The sequence below is a fragment of the Scardinius erythrophthalmus genome (assembly GCF_964197995.2).
Source record: "Scardinius erythrophthalmus genome assembly, chromosome: 1".
Classification (NCBI taxonomy): domain Eukaryota; kingdom Metazoa; phylum Chordata; class Actinopteri; order Cypriniformes; family Leuciscidae; genus Scardinius; species Scardinius erythrophthalmus.
Window position 1 is genome coordinate 50226844 of NC_138221.1, and position 27380 is coordinate 50254223.

The following is a 27380-nucleotide window of genomic DNA, read 5'->3' on the forward strand; positions in this document are numbered from 1 at the left end:
AAAATCGACAAGAACACATTAAATAGATTATGAAGGACAAGACTTTTACACTGTTCTTTTTCAAATAAATGCTGTTCACAGCTTAAATGAAGCAGCACAACTAATAATTTTGAATTTCTTGAGCAGCAAATCAGCATATTAGACTATTTTCTGAAGGATCATGTGACACTGAAGACTGGAGTAATGTTGAAAATTCAGCTTTACCATCACAGGATTAAATTACATTTTAAAAATTTTATATTTCACAATTTTACCGTTTTTACTGAATTTGATCAATCATATGCAGCCTTGAGGAGCATAAGAGACTTCTTACAAAAACAAAATCTTACCAACTTTTGAACGGTGTATTTTAGAACATATTAAAGGTAAGCAAACAAGATTCTTCATAAGTTTAATACAAAATGATCATTTATTTTCTTCAATATCTTGCCAGGCATGCCAATAATACATATAAGTAGTCCGACTGGACACAAGTGCAAAGTTTAAGCACAACTGGTTAAAAAAAAAAAAAAAAAAAACTAAATTAATATTACAATTTATTTTCTCATTAATCATAAAATACCACAACTGTAGAAAAATAGTTTTTTTTTTACATTCTTTTTTTAAAATAAAAAATATACAATTATCAAAGCCTTTTGTTATGTTGTGCTCTGCTCTTTTCAAAATGCAAACATCTCCCACAACTGTCTGAAACGCACAAATCCAGAAAACCTTCTGAGTGGCCCTCAGTTATAAGCCCCACTCCATCACTGACGACTTGGAAAATTTACCTCACGATACCCTACCAGACACAACAACATACAGAATATATTAACAAGGCAAAAATGCCCCTCGAAAACAAAACAACGATACAAGATACAATGGTACATTTGTGCAATTATAGCAAACTTATGAATAACAGAAAAAGTGGCACAGAAATGGTGTGAGAAACCAAACAAACAGTGGTTGTGGATATGTATGACCATGCCATCTTGAACTACTTAAATGTGGTTGAGAAACTTGAGTATACATTTTTTTTTCCCCACCAAAAGTGCTAGAACAAAAGTAGTCTCTGAATCAGTTCTTTAAAATGCAGATGCCACTTCTAAAGAAGCAGAATGATGTCAAATCTACTGTTCTGAAGAAAGCAGTAGCGTCAGTTTTTCATTTCATAAAACGTTGATCCAATGAACAGCGGCGATAAATAAAACATCAGTTGATTCATCAGAGCTTTCCATTTCCTTCCTACAAGGCAGCAAGCGCTTCCTGGGGAGACTCCGACTTGAGTTTTGGACCAAGTACAGACAGCAGAAAAGGTTCAGTCCACTCTAAACGTATAAACAGTTTGTTGCTGTGCACTGATGAGTTAAGAACCTTGACCAAGAGCTTAAGTATGCTTTATTAAGGGGTTATAAAATCTCATTCAGATCTGTTGTAGACACACGCGCACACCTCTGTGGTCATAAGGGAGGTTGGCTCGCATTCACGCATCCTACACAAGACGACACAAAGACTTCACACGCACATACAAAGGTGCTGCAAACACTTGAGTAGACCGCCGCTGTCCAGTCCAAACTAGGCCGCACCGGTTCCAGTTCAGATAAGTCTTTCGGTCGTTAACACAGAGGCCCTCGGATTGGGCAATCGTGTCTGTCACTTAACACATGAGCTCTTGTTGTATCTCTGGACGGGATGGAAACGCCTCTGTGAAAATGAAAGTGTCCCGTCCGGTCTTCAGCTCCCCCTGGCCTGGGCAGGTGGGATATGAAGGGATGACAAGTTCTGGGGAAGGGACGGGACTCTCAGGCTCTGATTCGGATTGGCTGGCTTCTTGCTCGTCAACAGCGTGGTGATGAGGGTCGACCCTTAACCAGGGATGATTTAAACACTGTTCCACAGTTGCTCGTTTTCTAGAGAAAAAAAAAAGACTTAAACACTCAGACAGAGTGTGTGTGTGTGTGTGTGTGTGTGTGTGTGTGTGTGTGTGTGTGTGTGTGTGTGTGTGTGTGTGTGTGTGTGTGTGTGTGTGTGTGTGTGTGCAACATGCATCTCAGGACTAGTGATAGACAGTGTTGACGTGTCAAGTCACATTCTGGCACACAAATCTGAAATGACACTGTGCTAATATTGGGAGAAATGTTTTGCCAGGAAAAGAAAAACAAGTATATGTAAGTATAAATTAAATAGAATAAGCCTATGAATGAATCAAATAGAATAAGCATAAAATGTACAAAAATAAATAAATATTTATTTATGAATAAATAAGTATAGGGGAAAAAAAATAACGAAAATAAAACCAAATATTAGACAGGAATATTTATTTTATTTTCCAGAAATAAACTAAATAATAAATTTGAAATTAAATTAAAATCAAATATACATGCACTTTGCTCACTGAGCAAAAACTGCAGATTTAGCCCTGTGGTGAAAACACATAAAAGAATGTGCTTATTTGTACAATGATTAAAGCACATTAAAGTTCTCATTTGGTTTCTCCATCAGTTCTGCAAATATGAAGGACTATCGTTTAGGTTCCCAGGATTTTTCCTTTCCCAATTACTCACACACCAAGGAATTTTTCCACATAGCTTTAAGCTCTCCATTTTCCTCTCCTGCTTTCTCAGTGCCGATGATCTACAAGCATTAAATTTTATGGGGTGCAGATTATGGTCCTGGATCAGAGACTGTGCTACTATCAGTTCCCATAGAGCCATGATAGCGGAAGTTCTGGACTGCAATTAGTTACACCAACGGACCCCAAAAAAAGCTTCCACCATTCAGCAGTTGCAGCAAAAGAGCCCAGGGATGTGGGAAACCAGTAAGACTGCAAGGATCATTTCACTGTATATTCTAAACCAAGAGGCCATTACGCTTTAATGAGAGATTGAAGCATGAGATTACATGTCTGGGGCAGAGCCAACTAAAGCCACTATATCAATCAGGTTATGCAAGTTTGCCTAAACAAGACGAGCGGGACACTGTCATTCAACCTCCACACTGATGAATAGCAGCCAACTTCCCCTACCTGGGGTTTTTGAGGAGCAGTGACTGGATGAAATCCACGGCGAGGTCAGAGATGCCCTGAAAGACGTCCTGAGAGTAGTCCACGTTGACCTGGGAGATGTTCAGGAAGGTCTCCTGCTTTTCTTCTCCCAAAAAAGGTGACTCGCCTGTCAGCATCACGTAAGTCAGTACCCCAATGCTCCTGTAGGGGTAAAGCAGCAACACATCAGTATGGAGGAAAAACACCATCAAATTTGACTTGACCATTTCATTTGACCCATTTCATCACCTGAGAGTAATCGTAAACCTAAAAATGACATACAAATTAACCAGCCCAAGCTGGTTTTTCTGGTTTTAGTTGGTCTCCTAGCCTGGTTCGGCTGGTTTTAGATGGATTTTGCCCATTTCTCAGCTGGTCAGGCTGGGAGACAAACTTAAAACAGCTAAGACCAGCAAACCAGCTTGGGCTGGTTCAAGCATGTTTGCTTAGATCTTATAATCGACTGCGAACTTGCATTCACATCTGCCTCGATCCAATCAACAACCAACAGATAGAACCAAGTCCCGCCCTTTTTCTTTTTCAATAATCAGTGTCACACAGATGTATGTCAATATGGAAGATGGTTCACTACTTAAATTTACCTCATGACCTTAAACTAAGGCAAGAATCATTTTTATTTGTTTACATTTTTGCTCATACTTGAGGTTTAGAGGTTTGTTCTAAATACTTAAATGACCAAAAGTAATATTGCTGTTGTTTAAACACAGCAGAATGATGCAGGAAATGGAGACTGTGTGAGACGACCACCTTTTCCATCCAGTAAATGAGTATAAACGTTCTAGAGACTGTTCTAGATTATCAGTGGATTGTAAACGGATTGCACACATTGACACATTGTTACCATGCTGATAACACTGACACTTATCGTACTACTGGATTACAGAAATGCTTCAAGGAACTTATATCTGCTTTTACAGGTTCATTTATCTAGATGTCGTCACAAAGTTAAATTGCCTTTATATAACATTCATATGTGTGTCAAATACCATGAACAGATACTCTCTCACACACACACCTGGACTCTGGACACTCAATAAGCTCAACTTACCACATGTCAGTAGCTGTGCTGATGGGCTCATAGTCCAGGATCTCAGGAGCTGAAGGAAAGAGAAACAAACGTCTCATAACCCTTCACATCACAGCTACACACACCAAAAACAAAACAAAAAAACTCCGGATCCAAGCACTCCCATACAAGTGTCAAAAACATCCTGCTGACACGCTGTTTCATGTTTGATCTTTCTACAGATTTTCAATAACTGAGGTTTCGATCACGTGAAGTTTCACTAGTCCTACACAAGCTTTCATTCTACCCCTCTTCTTCACTATACTGAGCTGACAAGTCTTCACCTTTACTCTGTATCTGGTTTTGCAGCAGTTATGCCGTGCATGGGAGGGTTTGAGGTTTGCAAACGAGGGATGTCCGACTCACCCACATACTCGGGAGTGCCTAGGATCTCCCGTACCTCCGTCACGCTGTCCACCCGCCGAGACAAGCCAAAATCCACGATGCGGATGTCACCCAGAGGCTGAGCACTCGTCAACAGGATGTTCTGAGGCTGGAGAAGACATTACGAGTGTGAGTGAAAGGAAACACTGAATAACACTTCAGACAGGAAAAAACAAAACAAAAAAAATATGCACTTTAAGAAAACATACTAGAACTAATCTTTTATTTAATTACTTTTTAAATGGATCCAAGTTGCATGTGAACAGTACCATTCTTTAACGCCCCATTAGCACCATTCTTTAACGCCCCATTAGCACCATTTATCAAGCAGTTTCAACCTCAAGTACACACATAATGAGTTCACTGACATCAAACAAACTTTTATACTGCACAAAACTAGCAGGTGTGATGCCAGATTAGAGCAGTTTAAAACTTTTAGACAGCAGGATAGGCATACTTGATGAAATTAGTAACATTACAATTAGTTTGAACCAGTGGGTGCCATCAGTAAACCGTGTTCAAACAGGTCTGGTTAATTATCTTAAATAAGAACTCTATCATAAGTAATTTAGTCGCATTACTTCTGCAAATGTTATCTAACATTTTCGCCAACCTCATTTTAGTTCACACACGCACCACCTTCAAATGACAATAAAGGGGAAGCAGTCACGTTTTAGACCATGTAAGGGAGTCTAAGTTACGTGCAAAACACAAACATGCACATAGTACAATGCCCAACACTCACCTTAAGGTCCAAATGAACTACGTTGTTTTGATGGAGACAGGCCACGCCCATCAGAATCTGCCTGGCCAATCGGATGACATCTTTCTCTGTGAAGGCCTCATCATTATCGGCAACACACTGGTTAAAAATTTCACCTCCTGCAGCACTGAAAGACAAAGATTGCGAGTGTGTTAAAATTTAGATCTCAAATTTTACACTCTCACATATTACATGCCCTAATTGATTCCAATTCAAAAAGTAGCATTTTGCAACCTCACACCCTCATGCAAACATCCTAAAAACGGTCTCAAACATGATGGCTAGATGTGTCATTGTCCCATCTGATATCAGCAATTGACAGATCAAGCATCTAACTGAGCTCAATAAAACAACAACTCATAGAAATCACCCTGAAATCAATAGTACACAGGTTACATGGTTCAAACAACTCTATGTGGGTGGTGTACCAATGCCAGGTGTTTGCGCTCATTTCTATACATAATAATTAGCCATCTTCTTGGAGAGGCCCAATTATAAAGTTAGAGGAGACTTCAGGGTAACAGCAAAGGGGGTGGAACTTCATCCTTGCGTAACCGTGGCGAGGGTTACCATGACCATGAGGATTTGCAGGCGGATACTCCTTTGGGCGATGAAAGAAAATCAGGACCATGTGTAGTGAATTTCAGGCCGCACACAAACGCTCTCTCCCATAGACACTCATGTAGATGCTTTTCATCTACAGTGTAGAGTCTGGATGTATTCGTTTGTGTGGTGTCTGTTACATAACAGAAGAATCCAGCTGTATAAATAAGGGATTCTGGGTATCGCTTATCAGAAGAGCCACTAGAGGCTTATAAAGTGAGGACACTGGGATATTGGGAACCTTTCAGCCCCCTTTAAATCAAACATCACTACGCTCTTCACTCTAATAGAATAAACCCTCCACTCTAAATTCCCCCGAAGTCAGCGTCTTCTAAAGTAACATCAGAAAAACAACCCAAAGAGGTCTGTTAATGCTCACATGTGAAGGGATCAAATCCTCACTGCCTTTCATGGATGGAAAAAAACATGTTTTGGTTTCGTAGTGCGTGTGAGACCGAACATTTTAAGCATCTATGAAGTGGCTCTGTGGACTGACGCAGATTCATGATTGACCCAAGAAGAGCAGTGGTTGAGTAAATCGCACGCTTACAGGCTGGTGGATGTTGACGTCCCATTTTCATTCACTTCACCTGATCAAACGGCTGCTGCTCTTGTAAATGAGATGATGAAAACTGAGACTAAGGTTTTAAGCCATGAGAATGTGGAGCAAAGGCAAAGAGTCGCTGCTCAAATAAACTTCCTTTTCTGGAACAGAAAGGAGGACAAAAATATGCTCATCTGCAACCCAAGAGCACCGTTCCCCTCTCATAAGAGGATGAGAACTAGTACTCTGACTTGAAGCGTCTTGCAAAATATGCGAAGAATGCGCTCCAACGGAAATTTATCTAAATACAAGTAACTCATTTGTAGAAAACCGTGATTCACTTTTATGATTTAGGATGGCTTGGATACATACCTACTGTGGACTGCAGCTAAGCTTAGAAAACTGCTTTCGCACCAACCAACTGGAAACAAATTCGACAAACGGTCCAAAACAAAAGCTCTAGTGAAAAAGCTCCATTAGTTGTGTAACGAAGATATAAACAATTATTACTACCAATACCAGATACACCATAAATTAAAGGGTTTTAAGGATGATATCCCTTGATAATCCCTTAATTTATGGATAATCTGGTATTGGTACTAATAATTATTTTGTTTGGGAAGATCAGAAAATCCCCACAGCAAATGAAGCATATGCTCAATGTCTTAAAAAAATAAAAAATGAAAACTTTCCATGTTGCTCAAACTATCTCAAAAAGCAAAAGCTGTCAAATCTCCATAAATGCCAGATGTCTTGTCTCTCTGGCTTTATTGAGGGGGGGATTAACAGAGGCAGTGGGACACTGTAAACCTGCATCTGTCAAAAGGACTTAAGCCACCACTGAACGGTCCATTTCAGACTTCTGAGGGCTTTTGATCAAGCAGATGAGGAAAACCAAGAAGCAGGTGATGAAGATAAACACTTGCAACAAATAGACTTACATAAGAGCTTTCCTAGAAATATGTCAAACACTGAAGGGAGGACCTCATTTCGTTTCGTTTAAAGAATGAAAAACATTACCACAGGTAGAGTAACTCAACTAATGTTTCACATTTTCCAAGGACCATCACTTCCGAGTGAATCTCTGCTACGGTGTTGTAGGTGGGTGCTAGCGTGTTTTTATGGCCCAAAACAAGACCTAAAGTCTCTATTCTGGTCACTAGATCCTTCAATGTAAATGTAGACTGCTTAAAAGTACAAACAATAGTCAAAACAAGATTATCCTCTTCTTGGCTGCGTGACTTCTAGTTAGGCCTGTTACTTGATGAGTGGCCTTAGAAAAAGCAGTGGCTAGTGTGTTCATGTAAGAGTCGGTGCTGGCATTTAACCGCAAAATTTGTGTGGGGTGTCTGAATGTTTGGTAAATGTAATTATGACCTTTTTTATTGTCAGTCTTACAATAGCAATGGTTTTAACTTTAAATGGCAGAGAATGGCGAGAATTCGGTTTGTTTCTGACAACAGAGGATGTGGTGATGCATTGCACATGCAAGTGCGAGTACGTCGCAGCTCTGCTTTTAGAAGAAAAGCCACAGGAAATGGAAATTGAAGTGTCTCTTTCTGTCTGTCTCTCTTCGATTTAACTGGTGTCTACTGCTAAACCTTCCCACATCAAGTTTAAGGATTTAACTACCAACAGAAAACCAGGGCAAAAACAATTACCCTACCGAACCAGACATACTGTTCTAACACAAAAGCACTGACATGCATGCATGCAAAACAAGAGAAAAGTCAGGCCATTTTTTTTATATTACAATACTTTATGATAAATATGTAATAATTAATTTATATAGAAACATAAACGGGATTTTTATGTTTATTTATTTATATATAAATACTATAATTGGGCCTATATATAATGTGTAAACAGACAAACTAGACCATGACTTCACAACAATTAAAACACAAGAAGCGTTACCTTCCTTATAAGGTAAACTTACTCCACTGGTTGTCTACACACACAACGTGCTTGCATGTGATAGATTGATATACAGCTGTCTCTACAGAGGAAGTTGCTTAGCAGTGTGGAGCAAGTGGGCTGATTTTTTTTTTTTGTGGCAAGTTACCTTTGAGAGAGAGCAGATGTAATCTACCAATTCTCAAAACCTCCGTCATTCGACACGTCAGCATCCTGCCTCGCTATACAGATCAATGCACACAATGCGCAAAAAACAGGCTGTTGATTTTATGCAGAATTTGCAATAAGACAGTCGGGGGAAAAACCATGAAATGCCTTCAAAAAATTAAGAGGAAAAAAATAAGGGAGATTCAAATGATAGAGCTTACGAAAAGCATTTCAAACTTAATGACCTGTCATTTCCTCCTCATTAATGAACTTTATCAGCTACTGTGATACAGGAAAAGCTAAAATAGCGTGATTACACTTCAGCTGACAATACACAGTAAGCCCAAGTGTTAAATGAATAATTCACTCCCTCCCCCCCCAATTTGTTGACATTTCTTCCCAAATGTTGTTTTGGGAAGAAATGTTGTTCCAAACCCATATTAAGTTTTTATTTTACACAAAAGCAGAAATTTAGAAGAACGTGCTGGTTGCTCTTTTCCATTTAATCACAATGAATCGGGGCTGGAGTTTTGAAGCTTTAAAAACCTTCTCATTTAGTGTTCCACAATGAAAGCCATATGGGTTTGGAGCAATGTAAGGGTGTGTAAATCATAGCTATTTTTATTTTTGGCTAAAGAAATAGGGGTAGGGGAGTAATGAGGTGAATTTAGGTTATCAATGCTTTATATTAAAAGCTGTGAAACTCACAGAGCTTGTCATTTTTTGGTCAGGCCTGCTGAACTTAAGCAGAAAATGACAAGGCAAAGGAAACAGATTGGCAGTTGCAGATTGGTCAGAAAAACTGCCCTCTCCTTGGGCTGAGAAGCGTTCGGATTTGACGTTTCACAAGGGGCAAGCACAAGAACACCACATTCTCACTTGGGAAATTATACATTTATTCTTTTTTTTTTTTTTTTTTATTGTAATGGAACTTTCAGCTCACTCAGCTAAGAAAGAACTAGCTCAATGTGGTCTGTGGTAACAGAAAGGTACAGACAAACACAAGCTCCAAATATAAACGCTTCCAAACAACAGAGTTATGAAAAAAAAAATCCTTTTTTTGATTTGCCCGTTGGGCCATTACTTTATGCCTCTAATTCTAATCTTCAAAAGCCCTGGTGACTTGGAATAACAAAATTACAGTGCACAACGTCCAAGCCATCATAAAACACTCCGCATTACGCTTAGCTTTCACGGTCAGGGAATGTCACTACATAACTGCGATTATGTGTCTTACCACTCTAATACGAGGATGATCTCTGTGGTGGTCTCATAGACCTCGTGCAGTGCCACCACGTAGGGACTCGTCTCCGCTGACTCCAGCACCGCGATCTCGTTCAGAATGTCGCTGCGGCAGTCCTGACCCTTACGCCTTTTCCTCAGGAACTTTGCAGCATGCTCCTTGCCAGTAGTCTTCTCCACACACTTCTTCACTACTGCAAACTTGCCCCTGCGTGCACACAAACATACACACAAGAGTGATTAAATAAACAGCTTGGGGTATGTTTAGGGAATGAGAAGAGGAAATCAAAATATAAACACTTTGAATGATGACTTTCACGTTGTTCTATTAAACATGAGCTCCAGAACAATTGCACATCTGTATATTTAATATTTATATTACATTTAATTGCATAATTTGGTACTATACGGTTATCCGGACCACACCTGATAGATGACCTACCCCTAACCCCGCCCCTAAACCTACCCGTCACTGTGTGGTCCGGATAACCGTATAGTTCCCATAATTTATTACGTTTTTATTTTTTATTTAAATAATTGATTTTAGAAAAAAGCAATGAAATGTTTTGCTTAATAAATTTAAAAATATGAAATATACATGTATAATAAGTTATAATTTATAAAACTGGTTCATAAAGTTAGTTAGCATGGCGATAAGACGTGGTTGCAGTCTTGCAGAGTGTTGCAGACTGATAAGTCACTGATCTGTCATTTTTTAAAAACGGTGAATCTTTGACACACAGAATGAGCAAGTCAATGCACTTTTACGAGGATATGTTTAAAAATAAATATTGTCTTTATTTTCAAATGCATGACGTTAATGTGCAAGTCATACGGACTACTTTCATCACATTTTTCAGTTTTTTTTTGGAGCTTAACAGCTGTTGGTCATGATCTGATGCAATGTCAAAAAGCTGCAAGAAGATTCTTAAATCCTTTTCTACTGATAAATAACAGCCTACAGGTTTGGCCAACATAAGGAAGCAAAAAACGTGTGATGTTTACTGCATGCAAAGTAGAACATCCTTGTATTCTTTCTTAACCCGTCAATTTCACAATTTTCATGATCACTCACTACCCTCCCTCCTCCCTTCTTCGTTTTTAACGAGAGCCTGACACCTAAATGATAAGACTGACAGTTGGAGCTGTCCAAGGCCTCTTACACACACACAGGCTCATTCACACTGATTTCCTGCTGCCTCTATCATCTGACCTCCCGACGCCTCATCTATCAGTCAAAAGACACACAGGGTGCTGCACACACAGAAAGAACAGGCCTGTCAGCGTAGGCATTCTCTTGTTTGACTGCGAGAAGGACAAATGGCTCTTAACCACACCTCCTCTCCAGGCCATATCATTAAGAGACACCAGTTTGTGTGTGTGGTAGGGACCCTAACAGACAGACCACCCACTCTTCCAACACTCCTCTATTGAGAGTCAATGGTGTCCACTCCTGCCACCGTCTAGTTCAGCCAATGACCAAACACGGCACTAACAAAGCCCCCCAGTGACCTCTCCTCTATCCACTGCTTGTCTCTTCCCATCTACGTCTCCATTAACAGCCTACTTAAAAGTTTGACACGAACACGCAAAAACGCAGGTGGACAATAAAACATTCAGGATGGAGCTTCCAGTTGTCATGTCAAAGACCTAATGAAATGCCCAAGCGAAGCAGTCCTTCCTGTGTTGACATTTGCTGCTGAACAAAGTCAGGGAAGTACTTATGAAGGAGTTAGCCCTTCCAAAAAATCTGAATAAAACAAATATATACACTAAAATAATTTATTGAAAAAAAAAAATGCATGCATAAACTATAACAACAAAAACAAATAGGCAGGGGAGGGAACACATTGTAGAGAACATGAATGATTCGTAAATTGCAATATATTGGCCAGCTTTCCTACAAGAAAAAGACTATTTTAATATCTACTAAATATAAATTATATTTTTCTGGCCACAGAAAATTGACTTTAATTTCATGGGGTGTTTAAAAAGCTTTTGTTGTTTGGTCTTGCTGTTAACAATTCCCATGATTGCAGAACACTTAAAATCCTCTGAAAATTCCCAAGGGTACAAGCCAAAATCCATCCATTGCCAGCGTTGTAGTGGTTTTCCTGCTAAACGTGAGTGTGGTTGGCAGGGTCGAGGTGAAGCGAGCACGTTCCAGCGTCTGAGCTCAGAACAGTCACAATACAGAGTTCAAATGGAGCCCAAGAACCGCATGTGATGATGCCAACTCCCAGAACAACCCTGTTGTTCATTAGTTCAGCATGTGAGGAAATTGTTGTGAACTAATTTTTTTTTTAACTGTCCAGACATTAAATAATGAAGTGTACAATTTCTGAATTGCAAACACAACCATAAAGCATTAGACTGAGAGGTAACAAGGTCAAAGGGCATCACTTAGCTGCCATAATTCTGCCAAGCTCACATTTCTTTTGCCCTCTTTCTCAGAGCAGGTCTGAAGGGTCAGGAGCCATCAAACTATATATATATATATATATATATATATATATATATATATATATATATATATATATATATATATATATATATATATATATATATATATATTTATAAATTCATAAAAATACATTAAAAAAAACAGTAAAAGTGATTAAATTATTTGAATAAAGAAAAGTTTGCGGTTTTACACCCTCCCTCACAATAAAATTCAACTTTGTTCATCACTCCACAAAGCACCAAAGATGAATAAGAAATCAAAATCCCATAATACTTTGAAACATCCATTTTCTCTACTTATAAATATGGTCAGACTCAATCTAAAACAATGACTCTCAAAGGGTAGGAAATGTACATTCATTTTTAAAGATGACCCATATACTGGAGGTTAAACTTCCTGTGTAAAATCACACCATCTTCTCTTTCACCGTCTGTCTGTCTCCATTTCTCGGTTTCATTCTCATGCCCAGATGGTACAAACATGTCTACTTTTGAGAGTCAAAGAATGGATAAACATTTAAAGACCACAATCATGCACGTGTGCATGAAGACACAAACACAAGACCATTTAGACACTAAAGCCCTATTCGGACGGGACTAGTTTCACAGGGGGACGTTAGAGAAATATCTGTTTCACAGACGTACTTTGAGATTTTAATCCTGTCCGAATCTGCCATGTCTGTCTTTTTCTCACACGACCTCTGTAAAAATTCCAGAGCAAATTACCTACTGTTTTTCGTCAAACTCGGCGGTCCTCAGAGAAATCTAATCCCGTCCGAATGCGAATGTCTGTGATTACCGGACATTTTTTTTCCAAAACGCTTTTTCTTATGTGTTTTGGTCAACGTGAACTGCCATACAATCTCTCACTATCGCGCCGGTATTCAAGTTTCTGCTTTTTGCGCACCGATAATGGATGTAAATGTGTTTGGTAGCCTACACTGCGAAGAAAAAATTAAATAAAAAATGAAATCAACAAGAAGAGCCAAATCACGTAAACTGTTAAGACTGGCTACTGTAATATCAGTTTCAGGTAAGATTACTTTCATTTCTGCACTTAATTACATAACGTGTAAATTATATTTAACGTGTAAGTTAAAACTTTTTATTCCAGTGGGTTTATTATAAGAACCCAGTTCTATAAAATCATGATGATAAATCTATGTTTAGTTTTTTTTTTATACTACAATTTTTATAAAAGGTTTACAAAACACTAAATACGTTAGGACGTTTTACTTTATATTTCAAAGTGCTTAATTTTAAAAGTACTTAATTTCAAATGACCATACGCAATCCACGCATTCTGAACACGTGATCTTCTGCAATGCCCACATGTAAAACAGACACTCCTACCTCGGTAATAAACACGGAGATGTTAGTCCCGTCCGAATCCATACATGAAATCACAGACGTAGGTTGATAAGAATTGTAACTCAAACGTCGTTTGGAAAACTAGTCCCGTCCGAATAGGGCTAAAGATATATACAATCTCAATCCGTTATTAAAGGGAAATCATACAACCCCATTATTAAGTGAAAGACTGCAACACATGCACAGCTGGCCTGTCTGCTACTGGTATGGCAGAAGGCTCAGTCAGCATCCCAGAATTCTGCAGTAGAACATTCCTCACTCAGACCACCTCGGATAGAGGATCACTGATTCTTAGCTGAACTCATGAACTTTATTGGTTTCCTGAGGATAAAAAGTGCAGATTAACAAAACAGCCGCACAGCGAGAGGAAAAAAAAAAAGAAAAGAAAAGAAAAAGGTGTCAAGTTTCATGAAAAAAAAAATAGCTGCGAAAACATGAATGAAGTCAATGGAAAGCTTCTGAAAAAGGGGTGCTAGGACTGATGATGCATTTATGAAGGTATGTGTGGATGATGTTCCTCAAATAGATTATATTTTGGTGCATGATTTGAGATGGGATTTTGAAGGTTGGGGTTAGTCATTTTTGGATACTCTGGAGGAGCTCCAAAGATGATATGCTTAAAAATACCCTCTAATCTCACCGAATTGGGACACAAGAACTTTAATGAACTGGGACATCCACTACACTATATGATAGGTAACTGGCAGATATTCAAGTGGAACGGACAAGTTTATTAGGTGGATTTCAGCATCCCGCATTTTGTTCTCTCACACTGTCCATTTCCACACCAGTGATGACATTAAATGAGAACAAGCACTACTGTTATAAATCAGAAGGATTCCAAAATATTGTGGAAGAAAATGACTGGAAATGGAAACTGACCTAAACCCGACATAACTAAACTGATCCTCCAAATAAACAAACAAGTTGTCTGGGAACAAACTTTGGATTTTATCTAGCTGAATAACACAGAAATTGCTGTTGGAGTTTTGTATCAAATCAATGGAGTGCTGACAACAGGGCCAGATGTTTTGGCCATTCAGTAAGACGAGTACATTCAGCAACACAGAAGGAACATTTTACAGTCTACGTTGTACTCCACTGACTCCAGTGGGATGTGTGGAAGTGTGCGCACAAAGTAAAATCTAGGCCAACATATATGTTATGGTCATCGGGAGTGCTAAAGAATGAATTTAAAAGCTGGCCTGTCACTAAAAAAAGTGGCCGAGAGAGTTCAACGTGCTGCAACTGCAAATAGAAAAACACCCGCAAATTAAGAAAACATCTTTTCAGAAAACTCAGTTTCACAACATGTGTGCTCCAAATACTCACAACACAACCAAATACAGAAACGCGCTGCAAATAGCACAGACCACAACGGAAACGTTTCCAGAGGACCCCAATAAGTGACGAACCCGGCTGGGACACGCATGAAACTGATGAAGATGTTTTCTTAGTTTGCATTTGTTTACTTCAGTTGCAGCGCGTTGAGCTCTATAGGCCACCGTAAAAATCACAAGACAAGCTGACCCGCTGAGCTCAGTGTAAATACCTTTGCTGCAAAGCAACTGTCACATGTTGACCTAAAACCCATGTATGTCAATATATGATAAAGAAAAAGAAGGGAAGGGAATCGGGATGAAATCAGATTAGGTTACGCTGAAGGAATGCAAGATATTTGTGTGACCGCCGCCTTCTGCCTACCTAATCTCAACATCAATATCCACCAACATCTGCATTCCTCCAATGCTCATTCAATTCACCACTATGGTAAGCAGCTTGCCTTGTGACTCATGCATAGTGTTTTGTGCACTTTAATTACAGGAAAAACTTGGGATTTACTCATGCCTTAGGATCCTCACATCTCTTGTAGTGTGGAGCCAAACATAAAACGTTTCAGAGAGAACCAAACGCCAACTAAATCCAGTCCAAATCCAGACATTTTACAACCCAATCCACAAATTACCCATCAAATTGGGTTAAATGATGCGGAATGGCAGTGAGAATTAAAATCCAGCAACTTGGAAAAAGTTCACCTAAAGGCAGCAGATACAGACCATGCAATTGCCAACAAGCACAGCATGCGTTTAACTCTAAATGAACACATCTGTCCAAGAGAAAACAAATCTGAGTGGTCAAACGATACCATCTTGTCTATAATTAGTCAGTGGAGCGTTAAAGAACAATGTCACGGCAAGCAGCGCTATATCCATCACACATGGGCCCCGTGCGGCTCTGAATTAACATGTTCTAAATTCTTTGTTTACTTGAGAAAACACACTGAAAGGATCCAAGTCTTATTCTCAGGCACGAGGGGCACCCCTGGAAAATGCCAATAAGAATGTTAAGTGGTTCAGAGTTCACTTTTGATTGATTTATCATGATGAATAGAATATTTTGAATCCATTCACTAAGCAATTCAGTATGATTCGTTCAGTGTCCCTTTTCTACGCATTATATAGTTACCAGTAGGTGGCGACAAGCCAATTTGTGTGTAATGATCGAGTCGTTGAATCTTTTATTCAACCTATTCGTTCACGACCGAATAGCAAAATTTGTGTCTACAGATTGACTAAAACAAACATCATAAGCTTTTCCCACACAAGTAACCACAAAGATATGCAAATTAAGATTTTTTTTTTATTCTAAATAACACCTTCAGGTTAATACAGCTCTTCAATAATAATTGATTTAAAACACTGACTTGCTCAGTGATTCTCTCTTTGATTTGCGTTATTTTTGCAGACTGGAAAAATTCACTAAAGCAATTATGCGCTACACAAAACTTGGTGAACAAAAACATGCATGCATACGATTGGTTTTTGAAGGAAACACTACTAATTCACCTGACTGCTCCACCTGCTGGTCTACGCTGCAGGTAAACGAGGCGAACTAGAACGGTCCCGTTATAATAAACGCAAAGGTGTAGAAGTGCGTGATAAACATTTTCATTTTTTTTCATAAATGCACGTCGTTCGTTTACAGTATTGACAAGCTAAACATCCATCCAGTTGATCCTCAGATTACACGTGCGGGAGCCAAACAAACCTAGTTTGGCTTCCAGCTGGCGGTGATTCACTCCCCCAATTAATTCTAACACCGGTTCCCAAGTTTGTGAAACTGCCTGCGGGGATATGACTACATGCCTTAGCCTACACATTTTGATCTTTTAAACACGATAGCTCGTTTATACAGTAGATAATCCACAATGTTTTTTTGTTTTTACCTGCCGAGCTCTCTGCCGACCAGATCATAGGTGTTCTTGAAGGGGTCGGTCCTTATCCGCGTGCGAATCTTTGTGACCATTCCGTTCCTGTTCATCATTGTGCTTTTTTTCCGTTACAGTCCTGCTGCGGGATAATACCTTGAGTTCTCTGGAGTAGAAATATAAAGCTTTAGTCCATCAGGTCACTATCATAGAGCGCTATTCAAGCCAATTGCGGTGGGAAAAAATGATGATGCTTAGAGAAATTAACTGTTGCAGAGGCAAAATTTCACAAGAAATATTCCCTTGCCACTACAGGTTTATCACAGCGTTCGATGTGGTGCAAATGTTCTAAAGCTACTGTACAGTTTCCAAAAAAACTCACAGAACTTGCTAAGAACCGCGACAGATCGCCCGTATGCCAACGTCCAAGCAGCGGTAACTCAGTTTGAGAATGCGGACAAACATTCCCAAGCACAAGGCTCATCACAAACCCCGCCCTTTAAGAGGCGGCCAATGGGAGCGTAGCATTTGTGAAATGGGCGAGGTTATGGGATAGGCTGCCGTTCAGAAAGTGAAGTCAAGTAGGCTAAAAGTAGCCCTGTGAAATGAGCAGATCCATGAAATAATAATAATAATAATTCAAAGCACAAATCTGGAAAATACCTACACAATAAATGTGGATGTACTGATACACCCATAAAAATATAGTACAAATATACATGAAAATATGTCAAATAAATTTTATTTTAAAATTTTAAAACATATTTCTTTTATATGACATTTTTTTAAATTATATAGTTATATAGCCTATACAACAAATAGTAATATGATTCAAATATATTTTGGCCCCATATTTATTTATCTATTGCTTTGTGAGAAAATTAGCACTAAAACATCTTTTTCTCCCCTCCTCTCTCATTGCACACTCTTTCTTTTTAAATTTGTTCACTCATCTCAAAGTCTGTTGATTCCCTTGTTGTCACATGGCAACTAAACACTCAGTGCCCTACCTTGACTTGCCTCATACTTTGACACACACACACACACACACACACACACACACACACACACACACACACACACACACACACACACACACACACACACACACACACACACACACACACACACACACACACACACACACACACACACACACACACACACACACACACACACACACACACAAAAGCAAGTCACCTAGAGAAAGTATGAAACTAAAAACAGAGATTAGTGGCAGCAGGGAGTGAGAGAGGGTGAGGTTTGAAGCCAGCTGGTATGACAAGAATCCTGACACTCATTAGGTAATTGGTTTTGCCAGATACCAAAAAACTGTGTGTGTGTGTGTGTGTGTGTGTGTGTGTGTGTGTGTGTGTGTGTGTGTGTGTGTGTGTGTGTGTGTGTGTGTGTGTGTGTGTGTGTGTGTGAGTGTGTGTGTGTGTGTGTGTGTGTGTGTGTGTGTGTGTGTGTGTGTGTGTGTGTGTGTGTGTGTGTGTGTGTGTGTGTGTGTGTGTGTGTGTGAAATAACTTTCATAAACAGTTTTGGTATCCAGGTAATACAGAGCAGACTATGATGGATGGATGGATGGATTTCATTTCTGTTTTCAGTGTGTTCATGTGCTGCAGTCCAGATTGTGTTTCTTCAAACCACAAATGTGTGATCAGTTTAAAACCAAAGAGCCATGTGGCCGTGTGACAGCATAAATAGAAGTAAGAGAGCAAGAGAGAATGGAATGGGAAGAAGATTGAGTTTAATGAGAAAAGGGCATTCCTGCATTTGTTTGTCTGCATGCCTCTCAGGGAATAGCTTATGTAAGGCTGTTTTGCTTGACCTGTTACTTCAAGTTTTAGTTCAAGTCTTCTTTTTTTTAAAAAAATGTTTAAACATCCTTAAAACAAGATAAACTTCCTTGAGAAGCAAAATTGTGTAAGATAATAAGGTCGGTTTCAGGGAGTATACAAATTGAATTCAGCTTGTTTTTCTTACCCAATTCAGAAACTGTTTGGCTGTAGAAGTAAAGATGGGGGTCCTGTGCCAGCAGAGCACACACCTCTGACTGCTCTGCTGGGACATCTGACTGCTTAAATTATACTCCGGGAAATGCCTGATGGAATCTCTGCTTTGTTTTGCTCTACAGGACCAATGTACCTTGACTGAGCATTCACTCTTTCTCTTTCTCTTCACTGGCTGCTTTGGCAAAACAGGGAGCTTCTGGCTGCATTTTTGGCCTTGCTATCCATTCATGTGTGTGTGCACATTAGTTAGAAAGGTCACAAGGGGACACAAAATTGTGACGCCTGAGCTGAGCAAACACCTTTTGTCATGCATGCGTGTGTCTGTTTGTGGGGATTCCAGACTGTTGCTATATGACAAGGAGGTCTGACATAGTGCATTGAAGCAGACGGGCACTAGATGTTCACTACAGGCCTATCATTTTTCAGTTAATCCATTGGCATGAAAACAAAGGAACCAAAAACAAAAGAAATCAGAATGAGAGAGAGAACTGAGGTTTAATCGTCATTGCTCGGTCATTAGGTTAAGCACGTTAGAAAGCTTGAAAGATTCTTGGGGAAAAGTCATTTTGATTTAATGATGATCATGTTCTCCAGATTTGAGAATGATCCATCTCGTGCTCAGAAGCAAGAACATTTGACCCTCCAAACGACGAGTTCACATGATCAATGTCAAAAATTGACTTCTAAATTAACTTATTTGATTAATCTTAAATATTACCATCAATATTAATAGTAACACTAATATAAAAATTATTAAAATAACCATTAACATTAATGTTAAAGGTACACCATGTAACTTTTTTTAGTTTTTTGTTCAGTCACGCAGATCCAAAGCACAACCAAAACAATGTTCTTCTGCAAAATTAATGTAGTTTTTTAACCGCTATGGGCCAAAAGTATCATAGTGTAACTTTAATTTTAAGAACAGTATATTAACATTAATATTATTTATATATATATAATTAATGTAATATACATTAAGGTTTATTTTCAGGTTTAAATTCAACTGTGAATCTAATCATTGATTCTCAAAGCATTTGGACCTTGGTATATAATATAAAGGACACTTCAGGTGCACATACAGAAGCAATTTACACTCTGTTGTTCATTCATTTCGGTGTCAGTCTGAATCTGGAGAATTCCATTTTCTATAGTGAGGAATTTTTTGTGTATTATTTCTTTTTTTCTTCTTTTTTTTACAGCTACACCTTCTTGTAGACTACTTTTGCAGTGTGGTGTCCCTGCACTAAAAGAGCACAAAAGCCTTCTGTTTAAAGCCAACCTACAACCCCGTTATACATTCACACACAAGCTTTCACTGGAGCTGTTTCTCGAGGTTGACACTAAACCTTTTGCTTTAGTTATTGAATAAGCGTGCAAACCCAACATCAATGCCAGTTGTTAAAATACAATGCTGCTAGTATAAGTAGTTCTCTGAACAGAAACTTTTTTAATGGTCTATATAATCTTGATGAAATGCCAAACCTGTGTTTTTATTAGACATTTACATTTGGTGTATTCTGTAGAGTTTGAATGGGACTTAAAATCTCATAATGCACATGTAAGTAACATTTCTGTTTTAATATAAAGCTCCAGTAACAACTCGTGACAAATCATGGGACTTTTTTAATCAAGTTTGGAGGTGTAAGACAAATGACATCATTTCAGAATCATAAAATCCTAGTTATCTGTCATAATGATAAAGGTTAGTGACAACAGAGCGCTCAACTTCCTGTTTCGTACTGAGAGCAATCAACCAGAAGCTCACCGCTGTGTGGGACGAAGCATCGTGTAAAGAAAAAAAGATGAAACAGTTCGACAGGTAGCAGCATGAGACAGATTTGTCCACATCCTGCTGTTGTGTGCAACATTCACAGAGATGAACGCACGCACATGCACGCTTACATGCAGCTGAGGTAGAACTATTTGTTCAAAACACTCTAGATACACGGAAGGTATTAATGTCACTCTAGGTCAAACGAAAAAAATCTTGTGTGTCTATTGTTGCACAATCATCATTGTATAAGTAGCAAAGTTAAGAATGTGATTACAAAAAGATTCATACAATAAAGGAGGAACAATGTTTTGAAACACATGCGTACATGTTTTAAAAAAGATTCCAGTGGATGTCATTCAACATCAGTTCCATTTAAAGCCAAAACATGTACAGTATTATATTGAAGATGGTAATCCTGTTTTGTAATGCTTTACTATACTTGGTGTTGACTCTGGAAGCCCATTTACACCACTAAAACAAAAAATAAAATGCTATTTGTGTCTTTATTTCTCACAATTTTGACAATTTCTCGGAATTGTGACAAAGTTATGACTTTATTTCTCAATGTTGTGACTATTTCTCATAATTGAAACTTTAAATCATATTTATCTTTATGTATTGCACAATCTTATATCATATTCATCTTTGTTTTAGTCATGGACACATTAAAGGGATAGTTCACCCAAAAAGGAAAATTAGCCCATGGTTTACTCACCTTTAAAGGAGAACTCCGGTCAATTTTAACATTGAGCTAATTTTTTTGTACATTTGGAGTGCTGTCAATACAGAGAACAACGACAAAAATCGGTGTTGCCTACACCGTGTTATCCTCTTTTTAAAATTTGCACCCTGTTGACTTCAATGGGGCAAGTTTTAAACCTGCTTTTAGCCTCTTAACATCCTTGATGTGTCATTACAAGTGCACAGGTCATGTGAGTGATTCCTTCAGAGTGAACACGGGTGAATCTGACTGCAGTAGATGTGAAAGATATAAATAAAAATGATGTTTATTCAGCCAGCGCACATACCTGTATTTACATCCTGTTTTCGGTCGAAGGCCATAGTAATCGATTGTCGAGTTCACGCGCATTGGTTTAGTACCTATGATCACGCGCATGAACTCGACAATCGACTACTGTGGCCTTCGACCGAAAACAGGATGTAAATACAGGTATGTGCGCTGGCTGAAATAACATCATTTTTATACATATCTTTCACATCTACTGCAGTCAGATTCACTCGTGTTCACTCAGAAGGAATCACTCACATGACCTGTGCACTTGTAATGACACATCAAGGATGTTAAGAGGCTAAAAGCAGGTTTAGTACTTGCCCCATTGAAGTCAACAGGGTGCAAATTTTAAAAAGAGGATAACACGGTGTAGGCAACACCGATTTTTGTCGTTGTTCTCTGTATTGACAGCACTCCAAATTTACAAAAAAATGAGCTCAATGTTAAAATTGACCGGAGTTCTCCTTTAAGTCATAGGTGTATGACATTCTTCTTTCAGACGAATACATTTGGATTTATTTAAAATATATATATATATTTTAGTCGATAAAGTTTTAAATATGGATATTTTTCTTACATGAACACATCGCTTCTCTTCAGAAGGCCTTTATTAACCCCCACAAATCCATGTCAAGCACTTTTATGATGGATGGATGCACTTTTATGGACTTAAAAGGCCATTCACTGCCATTATAAAGCTTGGAAGAGCCAGGACGTTTTTTTATATAATTCCGATTGTGTTTGTCTGAAAGAAGAATGTCATATACACATGACTTGAGGGTGAGTAAACCATGGGCTAATTTTCATTTTTGGGTGAGCTATCCCTTTAAGTAGCCTACATTTCAAATAAATGCTGAACTTTGAACTTTATATTCATCAAGGAATCCTGAAAAAAATGATCACGGTTTCTACAAAAACATTAAGCAGCACAACTGTTTTCAACATTGATAATAATAAAGAATGTTTCTTGAGCAGCATCAGATTCATTTCTGAAGGATCATGTGACACTGCAGTGAGTAATGATGCTGAAAATTCAGCTTTGACATCACAGGAATAAAAAGTACAAAAAAAATGAAATATTATCCCTGAATATTTCTGTTTTATAAAGAAAAACAGCCTTGGTGAGCATAAGATAATTCTTTCAAAAGCATGACAAATTCTCACCAACTTCAATCCTTTGAACAGAGGCTTTTCAGCAATGATTTAGCTAAAAAAACTTTTGTTCCCACAATATTAAAAGTGACGTTAGACTTTTAAAGCTCAGGCGAAAAAGAATTAGAGGGGCTCACGATTTCTGGGGTTAAAGAGGCTTCCAGTGAACTTGCCAGTGAGGGTTTTGTGGTTTGGACCCAGCAGTACTTTCAGCGTTTGGAGTTTAGATTTCTGAATTATTTAAGCTGCAAAAAATGTGATTAGATTAAACACAATTTTGTGAGGCATGGGCACATATGGAAAATCTGGAAAACTGTTTAGATGAAATATAGGCAGTCACAGGCATCACCAAGTTTTTCAGAATGACTTGATGTGATGAACCTTCGTTTAGCTGAATGATCTCTACATTCAGTATGGTACACACAAAATCCTTTAAAATCCTACTGGATCTGTGTCCAACCAACCTCACACAGAAGTATTTGTATTTGAGTGTGTGTAAGTGTGTGTGTGCTGTGTGCATAACACAACTCCCCGCACAGCGGACGGATTTCCGCATCTCTGTCAGGAATTTCCTAGATTTCCTGTGCAGACTCTGACAGGGAGCTAAACAGTGCTCCCATGCTCTGCGCCTTCTCCTAAGGGTCTCGTCTGAAATCGAGAGAGGGAAAACCTTCAAGTATAATGTTCCTTCATCTTAAAACCTCATTTGTGAAGGCATCCAACCAGACGGCAGGGTTCAAAAGTAATGGCTCCACATAAACTGGTCCACATACGAAAAAAATCATCAGGGGTTTCCCCAATGAGAAATACACTTCAAGAATATAACTGTTGTCTGCATTTAAATTGAGTCGTAAAACACTCTGAATGTGACTTTGAGCGTGTGTTTTTGCCTCACAGACATCTGGGCTTTTTGGTAGCTTTTTAAAGACTCGGATCATATTTTTTTTTTCTTTTTTTTCCCTCCTTTTTTATTTCTCTCCATCTCTCCCACAGTTTTCATGCTGCTCACAAACACAAAATCAAATTATAAAAGAGACTAAAGCCATGGTTCGCAACTGGTTTTACTTCAGGGTGCACATTTTACATAGTGATGAACAACTGTGACTTCAAGGCCTGTTTTCACTGACAGGGTTTAGATTAGGCCAAGATTAGGCCTTACTGTAGTTCAATTAGGTCATTTCAGTAGCTTTTGCAAACATTACTGGTGTGCATCTTGAGACAAAACGATGGCACTGACAGATTTTAATCTGCTTTCAGTTAAAACAGCTCAAACATGCACTTTAATGTGGGACTAGGCCTAAGCCTTGTCTGTGAAACCAGGGGTAAGTGATGAAACAACACAGTAGAAAACTTACTTTAAACTTATCTTTAAAAAAAAGCAAATATAATGTCCTTAAAAATAAACACTGAAATATATTCATTATACAATTTTATATTATATTAATTCAATTTATACATAAGCCAAAGTATGCTTAATTATTTTGCATTTTTAATCACAGCCATTGATGTCAATATGCCAAACATTTTCTCCTCCCATGCATTTAAAATGTCAGAAGCTTAATTTAAAGCTTAATTATACACATATCCTCATCAAAAGATAAGAGAGGCCCATATGCCTTATTTGTGTTTCAAACACTGTGTTTCTCCCTATGCAAACTATTGTCTTTTCATCTCAGTAATAATTTTTAATGCTGATGTTAGTGGCGTGTGGCCTTATAATGATGTAATGATTTCCAGTCATTCGCAGCACGCTGATATGCTCACACAGTGGCTGCAGCATTTTTTTGAGTGTGTGTGTGGAAAAAACCAAGATATGAATTTTGCTGAGAGCTAACTGTCAAACCACACAACTGACTCATTCATTGGCAGTTTTACTCTGAATGAGAAAGAAGGAGAGATGTTGGCTCTTGCCTTAGAGAGTTGATAGATCAAATAAAGATATCAAGTGTGACATTTTGCAAACCTGAAAAGAGTGAATAAGACAGGGAAAGAAGAGAAAGCATCATTAGCCACAGACAAGTTTGTACAGATATATGGGCCAATGTACTGGATTAATATAAGAAAATTTTCACAGATGTTCAATAACACTCTTTCTCATATGCTATTGTCTAAATAGCCAGACCATCTGTCCCCTCAGATGTCACTCTGCATGGCTGGGTGATTTGCATGACAGGAAAACCACACGACAAGAAATGTCTCACAGCATGATAAAGACACAGAGACATGCATTTATCTGGGGTTCTCAGAGGACACAACTGGCAGACCACATCACAGTCACAACTCACGTTCACCAATATTTGAACACTTTTATAGCTGGAAGATCACAGTACTTTAAAGATGCACTTAGTAATGTTTTGCTAATAAAAAAATACATATGAAACAATCTGAGCTGCAACTGAAAAAAAAACTGTTTGATACAAGTAGTGTTTTATTTAATTCTTACTAATTAAATTTGTATTAATTTAATGCCATTTAATTTAATATGTTGGATTTAATCTACAAATCATAATTTTCCTATACGTTAATATTAAGCAAAAATTATAGATTAAAAGAAACAAAACAAAAGATAAACAACAGCTTTTGTGCGAAATTAACAGTTAGGCTAAATAAACTTTATGCATCTGTACTGACAGGGCATTTTCATGCCTGCAAACTAAGAGTTCATCTCTTTAAACAATCAAGCATCCTTCAATGAAGCAAATTCGGGTCAGTGATTTGGTATGAATTCAGGCCACTGATATTTTGGGTCAGAGACTATTTTGGGGGATTCATTTGAAGCACAGAAACTGTACCCTTTTCTGAAAAACCATCCTTTCTCCTGAGGTGTTAAGACGCTCACAGGAGAGGTGTGTCTGTCTAACACACACAATCACGTCTGTATGTAGTCTCATTGCTCAGGCCATTGCTTTTCCCTGAAATGTGAGTTGTAATCTCACAATTGTTGGAGAGGCTGTTTAGAGTAACGACACACCCGTTTTAAGGCAGCATGACATCAACAAATACTTATTTTACTCATAAAGAGCAATTTCCTTTTGCAGAAACCCTCAAAGACAAAAAGTGCCACATTTAAAGAAAGTCCGAAGGTGGTGCCCATTCCTTGGGCCTGGCATGCAAGGAATTGCAACCAAAGAGGGAATTCACCTTGCTGGGACATTCCCAATTGAGGCAATTACTCACTCTGTATCTAGCTTACATAAGCCACGGCGTGCTCCTTGCTGTTGTGGGAAGGGAACGCATCTGAACATGGCACAGATAAAGCAGATGTTATTATGCAATTATTGTCAATGAGGGAGAAGAGGTCATATCCTCTAAATTCTTTAGTCAGGAATTTGTCCAGTGCTCAGGGGCCATGCGACACAGCACGTCCTACTTCAGCAAAAAGATGCTATAAACTGCTATCAGCGAACATATGTGATCTGATGCTCAGGAGGCACGTACATCCGTTCAGAAAAAAAGTCCAATGTCATTATTTTCCCCTTAATTAATTCCCTATGTGGTGTTCTCTTTGCTCTTCCATTTTCATTTTGGGAAAATATTTCACCACTGGGCTCTTGGAAGGTATTTTCTAACTGAAAGGGATTGAAATAGAAACTAAAGCATGTCAAAAACAGTTCAAACAGTCAAAAACAATATATCCATAAATATGGAACTTATCTCACAGACCTGATAAGTGATAACTTAAAGGGATAGTTCACTTTGAAATAAAATTTTGGTATGTTTTAGCTTACCTCAAGGGCATCCAAGATGTAGGTGTCTTTTTTTCCGCAGTAGTTTCAATTTTGATATTTTTAGGTCAAACCGTTCTTGTCTTTCAGTCATATAATGCAGGTCTATGGTCACTGTCTCAAAGAGCATGCACAGAGTCCAAATTAAAACAATTCCCCATCGTAAGTACACATTGATGGCCTAAGACACGAAACGAGCGGTTTGTGTGAGAAAACGAACAGTATTTATATCGTTTATACCTCTTGTAACATGGGGAATTGTTTTAATTTGGACTCTGTGCATGCTCTTTGAGACAGTGACCATAGACCTGCATTATATGACTGAAAGACAAGAATGGTTTGACCTAAAAATATCAAAATTGAAACTACAGGAAAAAAAGACACCTACATCTTGGATGCCCTTGAGGTAAGCTAAAACATACCAAAATTTTATTTCAAAGTGAACTATCCCTTTAACAGAACATTATCGCTCACCAGCCCTTCTCTGTATACATTTGAATCATGGTGCATTAAAACAAGGTGATGATTTTAATGGTGTTTTATTGGTTCTCTTACATCTTGTGATCTCAGTCCTCCTTAACGCAAGCACATGCCATCATATTTATCTTATTATCCAACCATTTGTGCTACGGACATCAATGAGACATGTTCATGAAGCTTATTGAGGGTTAGGCCACCATAGCAACGCCCTAACAACCACCCAAACATATGGTGATAAGGTTTGCAGGGAAGCACCACTCACATTTACCTCAGAAAAGATATAGTTTGTACAGGATACTTTTTTTTTTTTTCAGACATTGGACGCAATGCCACAGAAGTTAGACCTTAATATTCCAAAAAGGCAAGAATTTGTCTTTGTGTGAAAGTTGTGCTAGCCTCTGTGTTTGTCACCAGGGGGCTAGAAATACTAGTCAACTCCCTCAATGTTGACGCATAAGAAAAAAACG

At 38.4% G+C, this 27380-nt stretch overlaps 1 protein-coding gene across 2 annotated transcripts; it reads right to left on the reverse strand.

Annotated features, from left to right (window-relative positions):
• Positions 1-375: 375 nt before the first annotated feature.
• Positions 376-17330, reverse strand: stk17al (serine/threonine kinase 17a like). Of its 2 annotated transcripts, XM_081387473.1 has the most exons (8): positions 17134-17330; positions 16770-16917; positions 9705-9917; positions 5239-5383; positions 4476-4602; positions 4092-4140; positions 3005-3184; positions 376-1889 (listed from the first exon to the last, which is right to left on the reverse strand). In XM_081387473.1, exons 2-8 carry the CDS (start codon positions 16865-16867, stop codon positions 1637-1639), a joined length of 1065 nt encoding a protein of 354 aa, XP_081243599.1. In that variant the 5' UTR covers positions 16868-16917; positions 17134-17330; the 3' UTR covers positions 376-1636. The 2 variants fall into 2 exon arrangements, with proteins under 2 accessions (XP_081243599.1, XP_081243600.1); XM_081387474.1 differs by having other exon boundaries at positions 16770-17226.
• Positions 17331-27380: the final 10050 nt, after the last annotated feature.